Source organism: Balearica regulorum, chromosome 2 (assembly GCF_011004875.1).
Source record: "Balearica regulorum gibbericeps isolate bBalReg1 chromosome 2, bBalReg1.pri, whole genome shotgun sequence".
NCBI lineage: Eukaryota > Metazoa > Chordata > Aves > Gruiformes > Gruidae > Balearica > Balearica regulorum.
The window spans coordinates 13977210-13997821 of record NC_046185.1 but is presented as its reverse complement, the minus strand read 5'-3'; the positions used below and the strand labels follow the sequence as shown (position 1 = coordinate 13997821).

The following is a 20612-nucleotide window of genomic DNA, read 5'->3' as shown; positions in this document are numbered from 1 at the left end:
AACAATTATACTATACAACCTATACTGGAAGTACATTGAATAATTGCTAGAATAAATACAGGCAATTAATTCAATCTTTTTATAGAATGAGAGGATTTATTTGACATTTGAATGTTAACCCAAGCTTTAACTTACATCATAAATAGTTAAAAAGCATAGTCAAGTTTTTTTTTTACTTTTACTGTTTCTTTTGCTTTTTTTAATACTGTTCTATTTTGTAATCAACATGAATCAACTCTCCAATCATTAACATAATATTAGTATGACTTTCAAGCAATCATGTACCTCAAGATAATCAGAGAAATAAGGTAGTGTGTGTGCAGTTCATTCTACAGCAGAATCTATTCATGTCTGCATAAAAAAGAGAAGCTGAAAATGCTTCTAAATTCTTTAAGCATCATATGCTGATTTCTGCTTTACCACAGTGCTTTTAATACCAGAATCTAAAAAGGGCATGTATCTGTATGCAGCTGGCTTTCTGTTGCTCTTTATAAAGCATATTAGGGCTCAATGCCACATTCCTTTGGCTGGTGAAGGATTGCAGAATTTAGTCCTGAATATTATTTCTCGAAACCATGGTCCAAAATAAATGTCTAAGACTGATTATTACGCACCAAGGAAGTGATGGATTTTCTAAGACTTGATGTTTTCTGATAAAAAATTGGCTTATTTTGTGGTAGATATGCTTTATTCAAACACAAATTATTGGGCTCAGTACTGGGGTCTGTATTATACTGGATGTCAGAGAAGCTGATGTTTGTATTTTCTGTAAACTTTGTGAAGGGAATTGCAGAAGTTTTATAGTAAGACACCCACATTTGGAAAGTGTTGATAAATTTTCCTTCCATGTATTTTTTAAAATAAAAAATCTGAACTATTTACTTGATACCAGCAGATTACAAACAACTACGACCATCAGTGAAGTCAATAGTAGTTTTGGGTGTCCAATATTTCTCCAGATCAGAAGGTTTTGACTCCTCAGGTCCCATGTAAAATCAGTGGGAGTTTTCCTATGGCGATATCTTCTCCAATGGCATGGAGGCCTGCCTTGCCTTATGGCTATGATGCATGCCAGGGACATTATGCTCTCAGCAGAGGAGCAAATTTCCCTTTTACAATGTTATCCAAAACAAAACCCCAAATTGCACATATCTACCCCTTTGGCCTTTTTTTACACACAAATATGCTTGTATTCAAAAACCGACAATGTTGGGCCTTTCCTAATAAATGTCTTCAAAGAGCACATATAAATGCTTCTTCACAGAAATAACCATTCATCAGTTGCAAAAATGCAGAGAGACTTTTTATTCTTTCTGTTGTGAACAAAATCAATTCAGCACAAATTTTAGGGGAGGAAGTATGATTTTTTTTTTCCTTAATGTATTTAAAAAGGCTAAAGAACAAACTGTTGGGGAGGCAGCTTTTTTTGGCAGATAGTAAAATATAAAATATGTGATTTAAAAAAAAAAGTTGGCTTAAAAATACACACACACACATAATACAATAATATAAAAATACAGCTCAGCCAATGGCCTCTTAAAATTTACCTTTGGCATTACATTTGGCAGCCTAACACAAAAGACCCTTCCTATAAACAGAACTATAAAAAAGAGAAGTTCATAAATTAGGTTGCAAGGGGTTGTAACATCCTTTTCTTGATTCTTCAAAGTCCTTTCCTTCCTGTCCACACACATAAGCATGACCAGTGAGGTATATAGAACGTAACACTGTCAGGCATATGCACAATAAAAAAGTGCATAAACATAGAAGTTCTCCCATTTTCTTGCGAACAGGTCGAAAATGTGTGGTTTGTGTTTTCTCCCCCTTGGAAAAAAAAAATCATTTTTTATTTCTTTTTTTTTCTTACTTTGGCAGGATGAAAATGAACCCAGAGGAATATAAATGTCCTATTCCCAGCAGCAATGATCCATTTCCCTTGGCAACATTTGTCTGATGCCACAGATACTACAAGGTCGTTGGGGTGCTTTACAACTCTCTGGGTAACTTCCCACGGAAACATCATACGTCTAGCACCATGTCATAGTGTTGCTCTTTCTTCCGCCTGCCACATTTGTTGATAAGAACCAAGTACAAAGTCAACAGCATAACCCAGTAACATGCATAGAGTATTGTGCCAATGATGAGAACTGTCTGTTTTGACTCAGAAAATGGCTTTTTTGATTCCTTGTAGATAGTGAAAACTACACCACCTAGGAGGATTGTAAACCAAATGGAGACTGGAATGAGTCCTATAAAATTAACTACAATGGTTTTTCTTCCTGACGTACCCCACCCTGCTTTGTTTATCGTGGCAATTGCAAACATCTTTGCTGGCAGTAAACTTGACATGTACAACACTGAGTAGAGTGACATGAAAACCATGACAATGTTGCCCCTAAGGAAGCTGGCAAAGGAAGACTTTATCAGGCCCACTAACTGAACTGTCAAGAGGAAGAGGAGGATGTTCCAGATTTTTCCCCTGTAGAACAGCTGAATGACTGTGGCGATAAGGAAGAAAGGAAAGAATCCAGTGATTACAGCTTCATAGGTCATCCACAAATGGTGCTTGTGGAACCACATTGCATTATAAAGCCACTCTCTAAAGTACGATTTACTCCAGCGGGTCTGCTGATTCAGCCACCTGAGATACTCTATCGGTGTTTCAGTAAGGCACTTGGATCTAGCTGTGTATTTTGTTGCATAGCCCAGACTTAGCACTCTGTTAGTTAGATGCCTGTCATCTCCAAAGCTGCACTGGGAGCCCATAAATTCTTGATTGTACCAATCTTCCACGAATTCATGGAGTAAAGAGTTTCTGTACATTCCCAGAGGTCCGCTGATGCACTGTACACAGCCGAAATAGGACTGACAGGCTCTTTCTATGTTAAATGCCATCCAATATCTCACGCTGCTCAGAAAGGATATCCAGGAATCATATTTGTTCAAAATCTGCAAAATACAAACATTTTTCATTCTAGATGAGCTCTTGAGAAAGAAAATGCACACATTGGATAAATAAGGAATTTGCAGACACTAGAGCACCATTAGCCAAAATATACGGGGAACCTTGCTCCTGTGTCCAACTCATGACAAATCCAGGAGTTACCTGTACAGTCCAGAACATTGACAGGAAAGGTGAGAGGAAACCTTCTAAAAGTCTGTTCCACCAAAATATTGTCCTTTTCTTCACAACCTTTCCTCTTCTCCACCAAGAAACTTATTTTCTAGCTCTTTCTTCCTTTCCCTTCCACCTCAGTTAAGGACCTACTGGTCCCAGCCTCTCCTGAGAGGAGATGGTGGAATCCCAGGTGTGACCTTCTGCTTCTTTGTCTCCCTTGACCACATCTTTGGGACTCATAGGACTTCTTCTAGCCCTTGTAAAGCTATTCCAGTGCATGAGAAAGGGTGAGCACATGGTCTTAAGCCTACATTTTTGGTATCATAAGGCTTACCCTAGAGGTTTGACCCTGGACAATGTCCCTATATCTGACATTAAACCCTCTGAAGAACAATCTGTTCTGTCTCTGCAGTACTAGCCATGTTATGTTGCCCCAAGACATATTGTGATACTCCAGCAGAGTCATGCTTTGGCCTGCATAAAGGTCCCAGTCTTTCTCTTCTGTGTGCCCCAAAGCTCACCTGAAGCTCAAGCCTACACTTAAAATACAAGTAGGAGTCTAGGAGTCTGAACACTCCATGGAGGCATGAGCACATGCAGACACCCAAGTTCATGTCTTCACACCTGTGTTCTCAGCACACACTCTGCGCTGGTGAATGTGGCAAGGAAGTGTGTAGCAGGGTGGCTGTGCCAGTTCTGCACCGGTATTTTCTCAGTGTGAGGATTTTCAGGGGAACTTGTGGCCTTCTACAACTAGAAAGCAGTATTCTGCAACTAGAAAAAAAATAGCGTTTTGCTCCATTAGCCTTAATTCCTGTCAGGTTTGAAGGCCAAGGGCCCGACTTGTCTCTGTTTCAGCTTCATTCCAGAACATCTTAGAAACAGTAGGGCCCAGGGATAGGCTCAAGTGTGGCTCAAACGTATTTGGTGTATGCTGGAAAGTGAATTAGGAAACAAAAAAAAGCCCAGAGCCTTCATACTGCCACCTTTCCTCCCAGAGGACACACATCCTTCCCTCTCTCTGCAGATACTTATGAACCTTCACTGTCATAGCTGAGCCCATACTGTCTCCTTCCAGATGTGCTCACACATGCCTGGCATCTCACATGTGTAGGGTGAGTGTGATGCCTGGTTCGTGGTCAGTCCAGAGCCACAAAGATATTCAGGCTTCTGTGGGAATCTGAATTTCTGGAGTTAAAAGAGCCACATGCCTGAAATACTTCTGACTCCTGGGGCGTTCATTAGCAAGTGCTTGCCCACAGAGATGGCCCTTTCTCCTTGGTCTCACATAAAAGCCCAGCTGAGTACGGGGGACTGATCCCAAGGCCAACTGAAATATTCATATGCATTTTTCTTTATAAATTGCAGCAGAAGCAATTGTATCAAAAGGAATGAACAGCCTTTTGCTGTAGTTAGCCAAACTCAGCAGTGCTGGAAGTCCTAACAGAAGTGGAGCTGGGCTGACTTGGGGACTTTCCATTGTCCTGCCCAACAGAGACGCAGAGGAAACCCAACAATACAGCGTGCATAGTGCACTGCATTTCAAAAAGGCTTTCATTCCTAACAATCATCTTGGCTGCCAGTGGTAACATAATTGAAGTGCTTGGGATGCTGGACTTGGCTTTGGGAGAGCTGTCCTCAATTCCCTACTCCCTTACAGCTTTTCTTTGGTACTCTGACCAAGCAGCTATACGCAGAGACTCAGATGCCACAACTATCCTGACAATGCCAGTGCCACTCTTTTCACGTACATGGGGAAGAATAATATTTGTTTGCTGTCTATGGGTGTTAAAACCATGCAGCGGTCATATCTCAGAATAAGGGTTTCTGTTCAACAGACAGAAAGGTTGAGGTCTCATGATAGCCTCTATAATGGTATCAGAGTATATTCAAAGCTATTCCAGTCAGGCAAATCTGTTACAGTGCAAACGGCTGCTGAAACCCCTCTGTTAATCTGAAAATCATGATACTCACCTGCACATCACCGCCAACTCCTCCAACCATTGGATCTTCTTCCAAAACCTTTACCATCTCCACTGATGAGGCTGGATCAAGCATGGTATCTGAATCACAGACCTACAAGTAAGACAAAACATGAACAAAAATGGGTTAAGGAGTGCACTAGAGAAGAACATAAAAGTCATGTGACCGATTGTAGTAACTCTGTATGCATATTCTCCTGAATGCAATTAAATCTCACTTTGGAGTCTGTCTGCATTGATACTTCTGTTAAAGGACATTTATACCAGGCAGCAAGGAGCGGTGCTGAACGAAACAGAGTGCTCATTAGCACTGTGCACGCAAACAATCCTCTCTTGTGTATCAGCTCTATTTGTTTTACTGGCACACTGGGCTGGCTTTGAATAAGAGATACGCTCTCAGAGATGGGGCACTGCAGAGCAAGACAATATTTGTGGGTGTGTGGCAGATTCCTGCTGAGCCCTGACACAGGGTTTCCCTGCATTGGCTGCGTGGTTTGAGCACCCTGGTCAAATGTTTCCCACTGCCATATGAAGGAAGGAGCGAGGAGTTAAATTCCAGACACTCGTTATAAAAAAGAAAAAGGAAAAAAGTCAGCTACGAGTCTGGGAAGAAACCTAATAGTTCTTTCACTCACAGAAGGCTTTAGCAATTTGTGTAAGATATGTATTTTGGATTCCAGAACAAACTGATTTTTAATTTTAGATGCATGGTGTGATATTAGTAGTGCAGGGATTTGACATTTGATATATAGAAATTATTTGCTATTTTCCTCTGGTGTTCTTATAAAAAATATGTACGCCAGAAGGAGCGAGTCCCAAAGTGCAGTAGTCCACGAGACCAGGGTAGAAATAGATGACACACACAAGGAGTTTCAGCCACACGAACACTCCTAGTCAACTAAACACTGTGTACATTAGGAATTGGCTCTCCCCCGGAGAGTAGGAGGAGGGCTCAGACAGGCTGGCCGGTCTGCGAGGCAGCTGGCATTGCTTTCGTTTGCTCAGAGGCGAATGACATGGGCTGCAGCCTGTTTAAAACAAGCGGGTGTCTCCTCATTGCAGCTGCTGCTGAAGGCAGTGCCCCCATCATGTGTAAACTCATTTCGCAGACACCCAGAAACTGGAGCAGAGAGGGCTGTTCCCAGAAACACCCCTCTATCCGGCTGGATCCTGCCTTACAAATTCTCATACTGCTTCCAGTTTATCCTCATGTTGCATTCCTGTGATTTCAGATGGGGACAGTAGGGGTAAAACTCGGTGGCTCTGCATGAATAACCTATTAAGTCAGATTCTGGTGAGGCTTCATATTGGGTATCCTAATTTTGGTGTCCTTTCATCCAAACTTTCAACTCAGCCTAAGCCTGCTCACTCCAGGGGAGCAGAAGTCTTCACGTCTGGTCTGTGAAGGGGGAAGAGAGCGTTTTGGGGCTCTGCTATGGACCGGACTCAAGCAGGGAGATAACCCGGAATAGTTGGGCTGCATTAGCTTGGGACGCAGCTGAGTGTCTGCCAACATGCTCCCCTCCACGCTCACTTGGAGGGGGCCGAGAAGAGAAAGCTGATGAAAGCTCTCCTATTTCCATGAGGAGAAAAACCACAAGCGTCTCCAGCTCCCACTAACTTCATGCATCCAGCTCCTCTCCTCAAAGGACTCATCCCGAGGAGCACCTTTGTAACCTGGCCAAGGTGTGCCTCCAGCTTTGGTGGAAAGCTGTCATCAGTGACAGTACTTGGTGATAGAAAGGGAGCAAAGGGGAAAGGATGCCTATATTTCTATCATCTGTGGCTTTCTGGACACACCTGTTGCCGAGCTCTTTGCAGAGGGAATCTGTTCTTCGCTGCGTACCCAGAGCTCAGGCTCAATCCATTTCTTGTGACCATGAGCGGTGGGCTGGGATCAGCTCCCTCCCCAGCCCCCTGCTTTCCCTCTGGGGCCTGCCACTTGATGCGGCTGAGCAGCCCCCACCCCATCAGATGCATTTATCCGTAGCAGAAAGACCTGCCCATAAGCAACACTGCTAATATGAGATGAGGAATCCTGAAAACACTGGATTTATTACAAACTACCAGCATGTGTCCTGAGCATGTCAGCACAGTGGACATGTCTGGGTTTCTGGAGCAAACCTGACAAGCCATCATTTTCCATCTAGATGAGGTTTTTTGCAGGTGAAAAGAGGACATGCCCAGAGAAAGGCAGACATTTAGGAACCCAAATAAAACACCTAGGTCTGCCAAGCCAGGAGTGGCCCAGCGCAGCCCAAGAGTCAATTTGCCATCTTTACATAAGGGCTGAGTGACCTAGAAATTACTGTCTTGGGTCATAGAGTTGCATGAAAGCGACACTCGACCTTAAGCGAGCTGTTCAGATACTTGTCATAACCAATGGTGGTTTATCCAAGCTGTTCTGAGAAGTTCAGGCTGTGCTGGACCATCCACATGAGTATGTCCATCAAGCCAAGATGAATTGGACCCTGGCTGATGATATCTGACAGTTTAACTCCTCTATCTGATTGCTTGCTCTCTCCTAACCTCCTCCAGGATGGAAATAAGCCTTCACAGCAGTTTCAGGTATTTAATGAGACACCACTAATGAGCAACAGATTGTTATCTGCATTGGTCTGACTGCTTATGATTGTCTGTCCATAACCCTCAGGTGTCTTCTAAGAACCATGAGGCCCACACTTTCAGGGGTGGGCAATGGTGCTGACTGGTCCACTTTTAAAAAAGTGCTTGATCATTGATGCAGACTGCTCAGCCCTTAAAATATTGGGCCTGTTTAAAGTAATTTACCATGGGTACCCCCAAAGAACCATTTGAAATATCTCAACCGTCATTCATTCATAAAACAGAGTCACACTTTAGCTGCATTGCATCTTGACTGTGTAGTAGCCAGGGTCACCAAGGTGCTGCATTTCTAATATAGATGCGACTGTGGCATCAATCATTACCGCAACCTTTGGTGACTGCTTACAGCAGCATTACAGTCCCTAACACATTCATCAGGACTTCTGAGCTGGGTCAAGAGTGTTAATTCACTGAAAGACCAGAAATATCTCTTCCATTTTCTCGGTTTATGCTATGACTATTTCTACTATGAAGTAGAAACACTTTTTCCAAGTTCCCTGAACAAACGCAAGAGCTGGACTGAGGGAGGAAAGTTGCAATGAATCTGTTTCCTTCTCTCTCTGCAATCTGATACTTCTGTGTGAAGTGATTACAAAACCATGCTAATAAAGCAAACCAGCATTTTTATCCCATTATAGTCCCTCACAGCATAAAACCAAAGTGCAGACAATGGAGAGCTTGAGCCCATTGTTTTCAGAGAATAAATCAGTTTTGATTTTGGAAGCGGTTGTGGATGGGTTTTAAATCTTTGCCTTGCTCTTCCAGCTCCAATAACAGAGCTGTTCCCATCACTCTTCGTTTTCTACGCCTCCTGTGTTTGGACGACTCCCTGCTCTCACCTCAGCTACCGGCAGCCTCTCCACATCCCTTGGACGTGGACGCTGTGTCGTGCGGAGCGTGCACACACACACCTGCACACGGCTGGGTGTGGACCCCAGAAACACATGGCTCAGCCGCGCAGCCAGCATCTTGCGGGGAGCTGCTGCTCCACCGGAGGAGGCAGCTGGATGCTCTGAGGTCAGGAGAAGGTGGGAAGGGCTGAGGGTGGTTAATTAGGAAAATCATCTCATATTCAGTGGGATTAGTCAAATGAGCCTTGCTGGCCATGATCGATAAGGAACGGTCCTCAGCCAGAGCCCCTGATCCCACCCGCCTTCCTCCTCACACGACCTCTTCCCCTTCCCGCAGCCAGCAGGGCTGTTTGCAGGAGTGAGGAGTGCTTCCATGTGTAAGGCAAAAACATAGAAAATCTTTCACGGGATCCAAGGCAGCTGGAAAGAAATGTGTCTCTGCTGCTTTGGAAACCGGGAGAGAGGACCCAGCCTAATTCATTTTTAAGTGAATAGTGTCATAAGGGCTTTAAAGGCCAAGTCGCGGTGACTGAGGTAATGCAGCTGTAAGTGATGAAGCAAAAGCTCCTTCAGGCTTTAGCTGAAGAAATCTTTCTTTCAAGGCTGCACATTGACCCTTTTATCGAATACTCTGCACAGCCTTCAAAGCCTTTAAAATAGCCCCATCTTTTTTACAGACTCCACTGCTGCTCTGAGGTATTCCCTAGTGCCACCAAATACCTGTCTGTCTGCTTGCATGTGGGGCTGCTAACAACCTCACAAAATAAAACCTTACCAAGATCCTGACCTACAGGAGCAGAGAAGGGGTCTTCAGGAGGCAACTGGCTTTATCTGAAGCAAAACCATTTGGATGAGGGGCAGTACTGAAGTCTGAGGAAGGATTTCAGATTTCTCCAGTAGCTGGTGCACAGATTTAACATATTCACAGATAGGTTGACCCTTTTAAAAGGTAGCAAAATACGCTTTTAACGGTCAAGCTGTTTCCAAACAGACTGAAAGGAGCACTGTGTTCATCAGGGACTAGGATGGCCTCTAACATGCTGCACAAAATATACAAAAGCTGCTTTCTTTCCAATGTGTTTGAATTGGCACTGACCTGGTGCTCTAATACCTACCTGTACATAATCCACGCTTCTCCCCAGTGCTTTGAATGCTGTGTACATTACTTCTCTTTTTCCACCCCATTTCTGCATGATGCAAACACTTTTGTTGGACAGGACCAGCTGAGATACGTGTTGCATGCTCTCTCTGTGAGACTCCTCCGTCTCACCCGGACCTTTGTCGTGGAAGTTATTACTCCAGATATAAGTGGCAGATTTGTCCCTACCCATGATTTCAGTAAAAATGTCCATCATGTAAACGTCGTCTTCTGAGTTCCCATCAATGACCATAACAACTTTAATTCCAGGGTAGGTCAATCTTTTCACAGAAAGTAAACATTTTCGTAAGTAGTCAGGATCCTCTTGATAGGCAGCAATACAAAGGGCAACTGTTTTGTTCAGCTTGATTGGAGTCTCTAGCGACCGCTTCATTTTCCTGTGCTCTAGGAAGGCAAACAGGCTTTGGATGATGAGATGTGATGCCAGGATAGCACCATAGAGTCCAAAGGAGAAGTAGTAGTTGTCTGTTTGGATGAACTGGTAGCCCACAATGTAAGCAGCGGTGATTCCCAGCAGGAGGGACACCCCGAAAAGTGTGGTTCCAAGTATTCTCAGGATACATATAAACCTCTCACAATACATCTGCAAAGAAGCACGGAAACCATTAGCAGAGCCACCACTCACTGATGTAAGACCTCCTAAGGGATGTGCATGGCTACAACATAGAGCTCAGCATCAACAGAAACACCCTGTGCTTCTGGCTGTGCCACAGACTTACTGCATCACCTTACTCAACTTCTCTTAGCAATAGTTGCTCAGTGTAGAGTAAGATTCAAATACACTTAATATACCAGGGATGTTTTCTGCTATTTGTAATGTCCCTACAGAAGGTGCTGCCTGTGTCAGTGTCTTATGCTGGCAGCCTGGGCTTGCTGAATGAGACGCTCTGTCATATTACCCCGGGGGGTTGGAGAAGGGGCTTCGGGCCACCACTTGCTTCATATGGGCAAGTGGAACAGCTGAATGTCTGGGCAGCCCCTTCTCATCCCCCACCCATGTCATGACTGCATCTCACTCTGAATCGCTTCTGTCGCTTAGTTAAGTTTGCAAAAATATTGGAAAGACATACTTAAACAGATGTCTGAATGTATTTATAATTTTTAAACAGATGTCTGACTATATTTATAATTTATATTTATATAATCAGACATCTGCTTTAAAAGGTCTTCTCAATACCATTGCAAAAATGTATTATTCATACATTTGTGTACATAGATACATGCACGTGTGAGCATATGTGTATAGGGCTAAAGCCTGACTGAGATTAAGTCTGTGGCACAAGTATGCATTAATTTAACAGAGCCAAGACTCCACCCTGGACTCAGAAATTTGTGAGACCATTAGTTGATTCTGACAATTTCTGCATATTTAGGTTACCTGACTGTAAAATCTTCTATCCTAAGCCCTGGGTCATAGAGGAGCTGGCTGGCATGGAGGGTGCTCTGGCATTCTTGAGACAAGAAATGCAGGCAGGCAGACAGGCCAAATATAGTGCTACCTAACTGCTTTTTGTTGACAGTCACATTAACTGTTTTATGTAAAACAGCTTTCTCAGAATTGCAGGAAAGTTAATGACCATGGTTTATGTCAATTGATGTGTTTGGTATTAAGGACATAAACCAGATAATGTCTGTTTAAGGCTAACCCAGCAAGTGCGTTGCAAGTCAATGAACCTGAAACTCATGCTTGAATATTTTGCTGAATTAGGGCCTCTCAGAGTAACGGCCTTAATATTTGTGTTTTCTTACTACTATTCGTATTTTCCCTGCTGCTATCATCTCGCTTGTCTGCTGATCATGTTTGTTTCACCATCTGTTGGCCAAAGCTGAAGCTGGAACAGCACTTCCTGCCATCATACAAGTCTTTAACTCTTTCTTGAAAAAATAGTACCAAGCTGCAGCAGCATAGCTGTCATAAATTATATTTCTGTCTGAAAAGTTACAGGCTTAGAAAAAAAAAAAAAGTCAACACAGAATCACTTACAAAATAAAAATAAACCAGGCGAGCATAAAGTCTGAAGTTACGAAGACTATGCTTTTTTTCCACTGGCTATTTAGGGTCTTAAGTGTCAAGACAGGAGGAAGCCTCTTAAATGTATATTTGGAGACACTGTCAAAGAAATCGGACCCTATCTCCAGGACTTCCTTGAATACTTACGGCTGGGCTCTGACAGGTGCTGTAATCACCCACCAGCACAAGGGACGGTCCCTGCTCTGGCCTGTCTGAAAGTCTTTCACAACGGGGGTCATAGAGAAGCCTAATAAAAGATAGCTTAAGCTTACCACTGCTATAGGTGAATTAAAACTCAGTGCCCAAAATAGACTCGCTTTAGAAAACAGATTAAGTAATGGATCCACTCTAGATTACCTTGAAGTCAAATAGCCTGTGTGTTTATTAATCCCTCAAGCACGCAGAAGGTCACAAACATCAAGGTAAATCTTTCACTAATGGTGCAGTTGTACTCTGCTTTCCTATTTGGAGTCCACTACTTCTCTTCTCTTGCCAGAAATAGAAAATTACTATTAGTGAGTAGGGGCTTAAGTCTGCTTACATTAAGAATTATATGGCTGAAATCAACGGACCACTTGTATGGGTAGAGCTCTCAGGATTTAGATTAAGATCTGGAGCATTTACATTTGACTGACTATATACACTACTAGGCTTCTTTGATATTAATTTGCTATTGCTTTTCTCTCCTATAAAGTGTTTCCACACAAAAGGAAAAAAAAACTGAAATGAATTCTCTGATCTTGTCATTACAGCACAGCTTCCCTCCCTCACAAAAAACCCAGTCTCTTAAGATCAAGAAATGGATTTCTGGTCTTAATAAAACAGCATTTTTTTTCTATCCTTTCACTGTCAACCTTGGGAAAATAAACTGTGTTTTGATCTAAATTCCTGGCTTTCATCAAAGAAACTTTCCCCTTTGTATGTGCAATTGAGGTTTTTATGTATAGTCTTTTAACTGACTGAATCTCAGGGAAAGTCTGGAAAAAGTTGCTCAATATTCTCAAGCTTTAGCACGTGAGCTATTGATAACTTGCCCAGCAGAACGGATCTTTATCAACTTGAACATGCCCAAACAATGGCAAAGAAGCCAAAAACTCTCCACCCTTCTCCAATAACTGAGCCAAGAAGCTAAAAGAAAATGATGCTTGTAGAAGTCTGGGACCAAAAATGATCTGCTGAGTCAAATAAGAGCACCAAGCGTAGGGAATAGCTGTATCACAGCAGATTTTAAGGTCAGACAGTGCTTTTATGAATATCTAGCCTGGCCTAACACAGTGAAATGTAAAAGGACATCCTCAGTAAGACATCAGTTGAAATCCATTCCTGAAGTTTCCCGACCTTGTCACCCAAAGCTAGAATCAAGCATTATCAGAGAACCAGCATACAGTGCTGTGTTTTAACAGTGCAAGCCTAGAATAATGCCATGCTGAGTCGAGATGTGTGAAATGCTTGGTGAAAGACAAGCACCCACGTTAACTTTCAAAGCCACAATTATTCTTCAGTCATTTTGTTGATAATCACTATTTCTAAGTGCTAGCAATAGTCTTTCACAAAAATGTAACTGCTTATATTCAAAGCTGCCATCACTACAGACCTACTCAACAGATGACTAATTAGTGGGGGGAACTGTGCACACCTCATGTCATCAGTGCAATTTAGTGTTTTCTTTATGCCTCAGACGAACAGATCCTTAATTCCTTGAGGGATTTAACCTGGTGAGTTTGTCCTGGGAAATAGGCACTGCAGCACTTACTTAAAAAAAGAAAAAAAGCCCCACCTAGGTAAGGGATGAGGTGCTCAACACACGGAAGACCTGCAGCCAGTCCATATTCCTGGATAAACAAAGATAATTGCAGGTCACTTCTGCATACACATGGACCTGCTGCTACATGGGAACAGGTGTCGTAGTGAGGAGAGGGACACGGCTCCTCGCCTGGTGAGAAGGTGAGTTGGTGGGTTACCTCACTGTCTCTCGAGTCAAACCTAGATCTTGCACTTTCTGGGCAGGTTTTTAACCAGTTCTATAAAGCAGGAAGAGAAAGATAGTACCTGCAATGGTCCTCTTTATTATTGTTTTTCTAAAAGAGTGAAAGCTATTTAGCACTGAAAGAAGATGGAGGGTCTACTGCTTTTCATAAGCCCTGAAGGACATTTCCAGGGAGCAATAAGATTGCACTGGCTGTGTCAGACTCTTTTTTGGAGGCACCTATGTCCCCCATGTACTGCACAGGAAGCCCGAGACAGTACTGCTAATGCTACTCTGCAGATTGGGCACCTAAATGTGTTACAGGCACCTTTACCTAACCCCGCAGGGCTGAACTCAGTACGAGTTTTACACAGCCTCCAGCAAACGGGCTTAAGGTTGGTACGCACACGATGAGTGTATGTAGAGAGGCTTCAAAGTCTACTGCTGAGCAATTTTTTATCATGACCTTGTAGCTGCTTATTTCCCTGGATGGAGCCGGTCAGTGCTAACCAGCCCACCTAGTAGAAGCAAAACACAAAAGCCATATGCTAAATCCTAATGCTATGTAGGCTGTCACTGATTCCGTGACACATTTTGATTCACCAAGCAGTCCAAAGTATGTAGGTGCCATTAGTGTCTGTACAGGAGGAGGCAATGTGCGCCTCTTTTTGGAGGCTCCTATGGAAAAGAAATGAACCCTTGCATGTACTTGACATCAGAGTCCACCTAGTGAACTGTTTGGCATTGTGTCTCTTTTGGCATCCTGATAAAGCCACACAAAGAGTATTTTTTTTGGTTACACCTGTGATGAAGGAGAACTTACTCTACATTACTATTAACAACTGGCATAACTAAAAGTTGTAGTCTTCTAACATTATTTTAATAAAAAAATTCAGGTTAAGAAAGAGTTGACCGATTCCTGCATTGTACATATAATGACTGGGATATTAACTCTAACACTAGAGATCACACTCCTTTCTCAGACTGAATAGGACCTTAGATCTCAAATTAGAAGACCATAGCAAAATATGCTTGAGTTCTCTCTATTCTGAAAAATATTTAGAGTAGAATTTAACTGTAGTCATGGCACATAGATCTAACTTTAATAAGACCTAGACGCTTGACTAAAATTCAGCATGTTCTTATGTCCTGATTTGGACTGGGTTTTTACTCTGTGAAGAACGCTGCTGACTTCCATGGTAAAGCACCACTTTTCCCCCTGCTCCAAAATAATATAACCCAGTCCATCCATATGGTTATTAATCAGCTTTCATGCACCCTTGAGAGTTAACAGGACCTGGAGATAGTTCATCTCTTCGCAAAAAGTCAGGAGGTAAAGGGGAAAAAAAAAGCTTAATTTGTTACCAATACATCAAGAGAGTAATAAACAGAATAGGGGCAAATACATATCTGGAAAACCTATGTGTGTTGGTGTCTGAACACATGAATATTATCATCTGCAGTGTGTTCACTTGCTTCGTACCAGCCATTGCGTAGCTGCTATGAGGACTAAGGAAGCAATCTGGTGGTCCCCTGCATCGACAGGATGTGAAACCAGTGACTGACGGGAGGTCAAACTGAAGTTAGGTTTGTTTGCAACACATGGGATGCAGCTCACTACATCATCTATTTCAGAAGTCATCTCTCATGTACAACACTCAAACATATTGCCATGTAGTACTTCTGGCTAGCTTTTTCCCAGAAGATTAAAAAGCAAGAGGGGGGAACACAGGAAGTTTGTAAATGAAACCTAACGATTTGGAAGGCTGTTTGAAAGAATTAGCACTTATTAATTCCAAACATCTGAAGATATTTTTAAAAAACCTTACACTGCAAAAGTCAATATTTGTCCAGGAGAGAACAGTAAAGGTTCAGTCACAAGCGCTTACTTTGTCCCCTTCACCCCTAAAGGCTCAAAAGAGCTGTGCCTCTCTCTACACATGTAGGGTTATGGCCACATCAGCAAACCGGATAATGCTACAGGAACAGATCTGCAAAGAGGGACACCTGGTGCTGAGGGCCTAACTCCACCCTCCATACATTTTCATATTTTGCTCTGAACTAAGTTTAGTCAGAACCCATGGATTGAAAACCCATTAGGGTCTGAAAAGTGTGCTCCAGGGGTACATCTTGCAATTAGTTTTATTCAAGAAGAATCCAGTTTTTGTGCACGGTGATCACTTTGCAATACAAACCCAAGAAATTTGGTTGGAGAGGAGGCACTAGTAGCATTGGCTTCAATAGCACACTCCTGATTCAAAATAAATTGATAATACAAACCAACCTCACACACAAGATCTGCACATCAGACTTGTCTGCAAATCTGTGTTGCTACCAGAAATGCTGAGCACTGAAAACCTTTGAAAATGTCTCATTTGTACATGCCTGTATAGAAGCTGACTTCTTGAATATCTACTAGTCATGGTCCTCTGAACCTTAGTGCTGAGGCTTTGGATTCACCAAAGCATGTAAGTATGTCATTAAAGGTAAGTGTGCACTTAAGTATTTTGCTGAAGAGGGAAATCAGTAGATAATTTATCTTGCAGTTCTGCCGTGCAGGCTTAAAAAAAAAAAAAAATCTTTCTCTGCGAAGCTGCTATTTCTGGGATACTCATGATAAAAATGTATGTATATATTTGACAAATTTATTATAGAGATTAATCTCCCTTTTGAAGGTTGTCAGATGTGGTCATTGCTTAACCACTGCATTTCTTACATTAGAGAATCCAAGAGTGCACCAGGACCCAGACAATTTGGATTTTATTTCTAGCACTGCCATTCACCTCCTGGGTGACCTTAGGTAAGCAAATTCACCTCTCTCTGTCTCAGTCCTCACCTGTGAAACGGGAATCATGATCACGCAAGAGGTTCTTGGAAGTCTACAAAACCCTTCATAAGGCTTAGGTTACTGATATTTGTAATGTTACTTTTTCTGGTGTGATGAACCCACCAGTTCTCTAGTTCCACATAACTATTTTTCGTCAGAAAAACCCAACAAAAACCAACACACCACTTCCTATTTTCCTTGCCTATCTTCACCTGAAGGTATAGTCAGTAGGGGCTGGTCTGTAGCAAACATGCAACTCTCACTCAGCAGGATGCCCGAGATCAGGGAGCTGACACATGTGGGTGTGCGTGCATCCAGCTACTGAGGGCTGTTCTGCACACAACCGAAGGAAGAGTATCATCTTTAATAAGCCTTAAAAAAACCCTCCTTACTTGTGAGAATAATAGCATTGGCTTCAACAGAGCAGCTGCTTCAATGACATGAGTGTGCTTGAGTGCATGTGTGAGTGCATGTGTGCGTGCACACAGGCTGACACATACTGTTTGTGGCCTTATACACATACAGTCTGTGTGTATAGACAAACAGTATCTGAGGGTTACAGTTTTTCAGCCAATATTAATATTCATTGTTAGCCTTATTTTGGTGGCAAAATAAATCATTTATCTTTGAAGTACAAATGACTCCAGGTATACATCAATTACAGGCATAAAATAGCTGTCCAGATTCCCTCTTCTATTTTACAGCCTGCAGAGAGGAAACTGAAAAGTTTTGTTACATCTGTACATCTTTACTACAGCAGAGTTACTGTATCTGGTGCTTTTGGTTATTTATCGCTTCCAGATTTTGTCATGCCATTGATCTTCTGCAAAGGGCTCACATAAGACTAAAATTAACTCTGGAGTTAGGTTTAATTTAAAGAACAGGATTAGTAATGATGGCAAACTGTATCTGCATGCACAGGCTTTGATCAGCAAATCAAGAATCTCCTCTCTGCTCAATGTATGTTTCCCACTAAACTGCCCAAATTTAGTCTCTTACAGGTTTGAGTAACCAATACGGAATAATTCTACAGTCGCTGGTAGGATTTGTCTCTAATGTAGACAGTGATATACTAGTTGCTACATTAACCAAAAGAAAGGAAAATAAAAACAAAACCAAAACCCCAAACCCAGACAAATGGTCTAATAAATAAATCAAGAAGTAAATCATATTTGCACTCGGATATTTTGGATTGTGGTTAAACAAAAAATCTAGCTTAGAAATGTTTTCTGGTTGCTGGTTATGAAGTCCATGGATGCTTTTGGCACAAAACTGATTACTCCATGCCTTAATCCAGCAAATAGATATTTATTTGGTGTTCATAGCTTATTATTTTTGTAATTTGTTTACAAAGCACAGGTCATATCTTGTTTGACAGTCATTTCCCACTACACTGGATGGAAGAGTAATTTCCCGCTTTTTACACTAATCTTGAATAGTAACCAAATTAAGCAACTTTGCTTCCACACCATAAATATGAGCCGCTGAGTTTGTTGCTAGTGAACTAGCGTGGGAAACTCCACTGAATCCAGTAGAGCTGTTCTTCCAACCGGGAAAACCTTTCCCCAGTTTTTTCTGCACTTGCATGTAGTATAAGAAAGATTTACCGGTATGAAATAAATCCTGGCTTTATTGACTCCTCTGACCTTGGCGGGGTTTGGAGTTTGAGCAGTTTTTCAGGGAAGGAGAACAGGTTTCACTGCCATCACCCCCAAATGAAACGACCTATCCTTTCTCCAAAGCAAGCCCCACGGCACCCACGTTACATGCAACGTGTGCTGGAGAAAAAACCACGTGTCTGCCTGTGGAAAAATGATCCACAAGGAAGGAGACTATGAAGCAGAGTGCTAACGTGGAGGAGCGGCTATACCTTGGGAGACATGACGTCACTGCAGACCCTGAAGAAGGGTTTGACAACGCCCACCAGGAGCGTTGTAGTATTCCGGGGTCTTCCCTCATGGCAGGGAAATGGGGTAAGTTCTCGCTTAAGGTCCCCGTCTTCCCTCTCTGCCAGCATTGCTGCGGAGCCTGGCGAGGCGCAAGAGCTGGGTCTCGGCCGTGTCCAAGAGACACGCACCGGCACTCGCACCGGTGCAGGGAAGGGCCACTGCGGACAGAGGGCTGCGGACGGCCACCGACGGGGTGCCCACCCGGGAAGGAGACCCCGAGGCCCCACGGCCCGCCGAGGGCTGAACACCGAGCAAGCGGCCGGGCAGTGCCGTGACCCGGGCCCGCCGCCGCGGGGCTGCTCCTCCGGGGGAACCCCGGCCCGGCGCCGCAGCCAATGGGGGCGGTGCTGGCTGCGTCACAGCGGGTGGGCGGGGCGTCGGGGGATCCCCAGTGCTGCAACGTCACGGCGGGGGGCGGATCCTGCTCCGCCCGGCGGCTCTGGCCGCGGCCGGGTCTGGCGGGACCAGCCGGGACCCCCGCGGGCAGCCGGGCGGGGCGGGGTGTGCTCCTCCGCCCCACGGCGGCCGGGCAGGGGGCGGTCAAAGCTGCGCCGGAGCTGCCTTCGCCAGACCCCCCCCCCCCCCCCCACTCCCCGGCTGCCGCTCCCCCGGTGCGACCCATCTTCAGCCGGACCCCGCAGCCGCCGAGCGACCGCCGCCAGCCCGGGCGTCGCCGGCCGGTGCTGCGGGCAGCCCGACGGGGTGGGGCCGGGTTCGGGTGTGCAGCGCTGGAAGTTCGCGGGCAGGCTGCAGCTCCCGCCCCGCCGCACCCCTCCTCTCCCGCCCCCTCCCTCGGGAAACCGCCCTCTCCGCTCCGCGCGGCGCCCCGGCAGCTCCACCGCCTTGGTTTCTCCCCTCCGAGGCGGGACTTCAGCCCTCCTCCCGCCGGCCGCCTCCTCGCCTTCCTTCCTACAGTCCCATCCCTCCCTCCGCTGCTGTCACGTCCCCGCTGCCGGCCCTGGATGCAGAGGCAGGGGACGGCCCGGGGAGAAGCCAGCCTGGGCTGTGAGCAGGTCTCGCCTCCCCCTTAGGGGCTCAGCGGAGCGGATGCCTAACCTGCTGCTCGATTTTATTTTCATGTTAGGTTTCCTTGGGGGCTTTGGGTTTGTGTTTGGGGGGAGGGGGGTTTGTTTGGTTTTTCTTCTTCTTTTTTTTTTTTTTTTCTCCCCCAAATCTTATAGCTCAGCAATATCTTTAACGGATTACACGGAGGAGGGGTTGAAGCTGAAAACCTCATTCATCCTCACTGCGATCCTATTCATTGCTGAAATAGGTGTAGCGTAGAGCCGGTAAGATCCTCCCCCACCCCCACTCCTGTTTTGGGGATCTCTTTCAGCTTTCCTCCCTTGAATAGTGGGGATGGGAGAAGAGGCTCTTCTGCTCTTGAGGTGACAGAAGCGTAATCATAAATCACCTACCTTGTTTGTCCTTCTGTCCTTTGGTCATAGAGGGGCTCCAGCCAGCTGTGTGGTCTCACGTACCGTTGCTCCTGCTGAACAGTTTCCAAGTTTGAGGTAAAAGATCAAATCGCACTTTTCAGGGACTTATTGAGACGCTCAGAAATAAAAAATAATTAAAAATGAAAATAATAATAAAAAAATCGCTTAAGACTATTCAGTCCTACTCATTTTCTCCCACGTGTTTTCACAATTACAATGTATTTATCTTTCTCTGCTTCAGTTTCTAGCTCAAAGCTGTGGGATTTTTTTCCCCCAAATAATAATAATAATAATAATAATTAAAAAAAAAAGAAGTAATAAATTAGGAGTTAGTTTCTCGTGGTCGAAGCTGAAGTTCTTATTTCAAACCCGGCTAACCAGGAGCCTGGACAAGTTGCAAGGCAGCGTCTGAAAGTTTGAGAGATGTACAGCATCAGATAAAGTCTCTTTGGTGATGCCTTGCTGACCGAGTAACTGTTTCAATGGGGTTTCGCAGCAGCAGCAGCAGCGAACGGGTAATATTTTCCAGACGTCTTTTTCTTTCCTGCTGCTGCTGCTGCTGCTTTTCTGCCTCCTCCACGTTATGGGGTCTTTTAACAAGTGAGACTTGAGTTGTTTTAATAGGCGGAGGATGGGAAGAACGAGGGGAGGGCGAACAACTGAACCCTGCCCATTGGAATGATCT

General features: G+C 44.1%; 1 protein-coding gene across 1 annotated transcript; it reads right to left on the bottom strand.

Annotated features, from left to right (window-relative positions):
- Positions 1–1842: 1842 nt before the first annotated feature.
- Positions 1843–20496, bottom strand: HAS2 (hyaluronan synthase 2). Its single transcript, XM_075743409.1, has 4 exons — positions 19907–20496; positions 9692–10318; positions 5093–5194; positions 1843–2949 (listed from the first exon to the last, which is right to left on the bottom strand). Exons 2-4 carry the CDS (start codon positions 10316–10318, stop codon positions 2020–2022), a joined length of 1659 nt encoding a protein of 552 aa, XP_075599524.1. The 5' UTR covers positions 19907–20496; the 3' UTR covers positions 1843–2019.
- Positions 20497–20612: the final 116 nt, after the last annotated feature.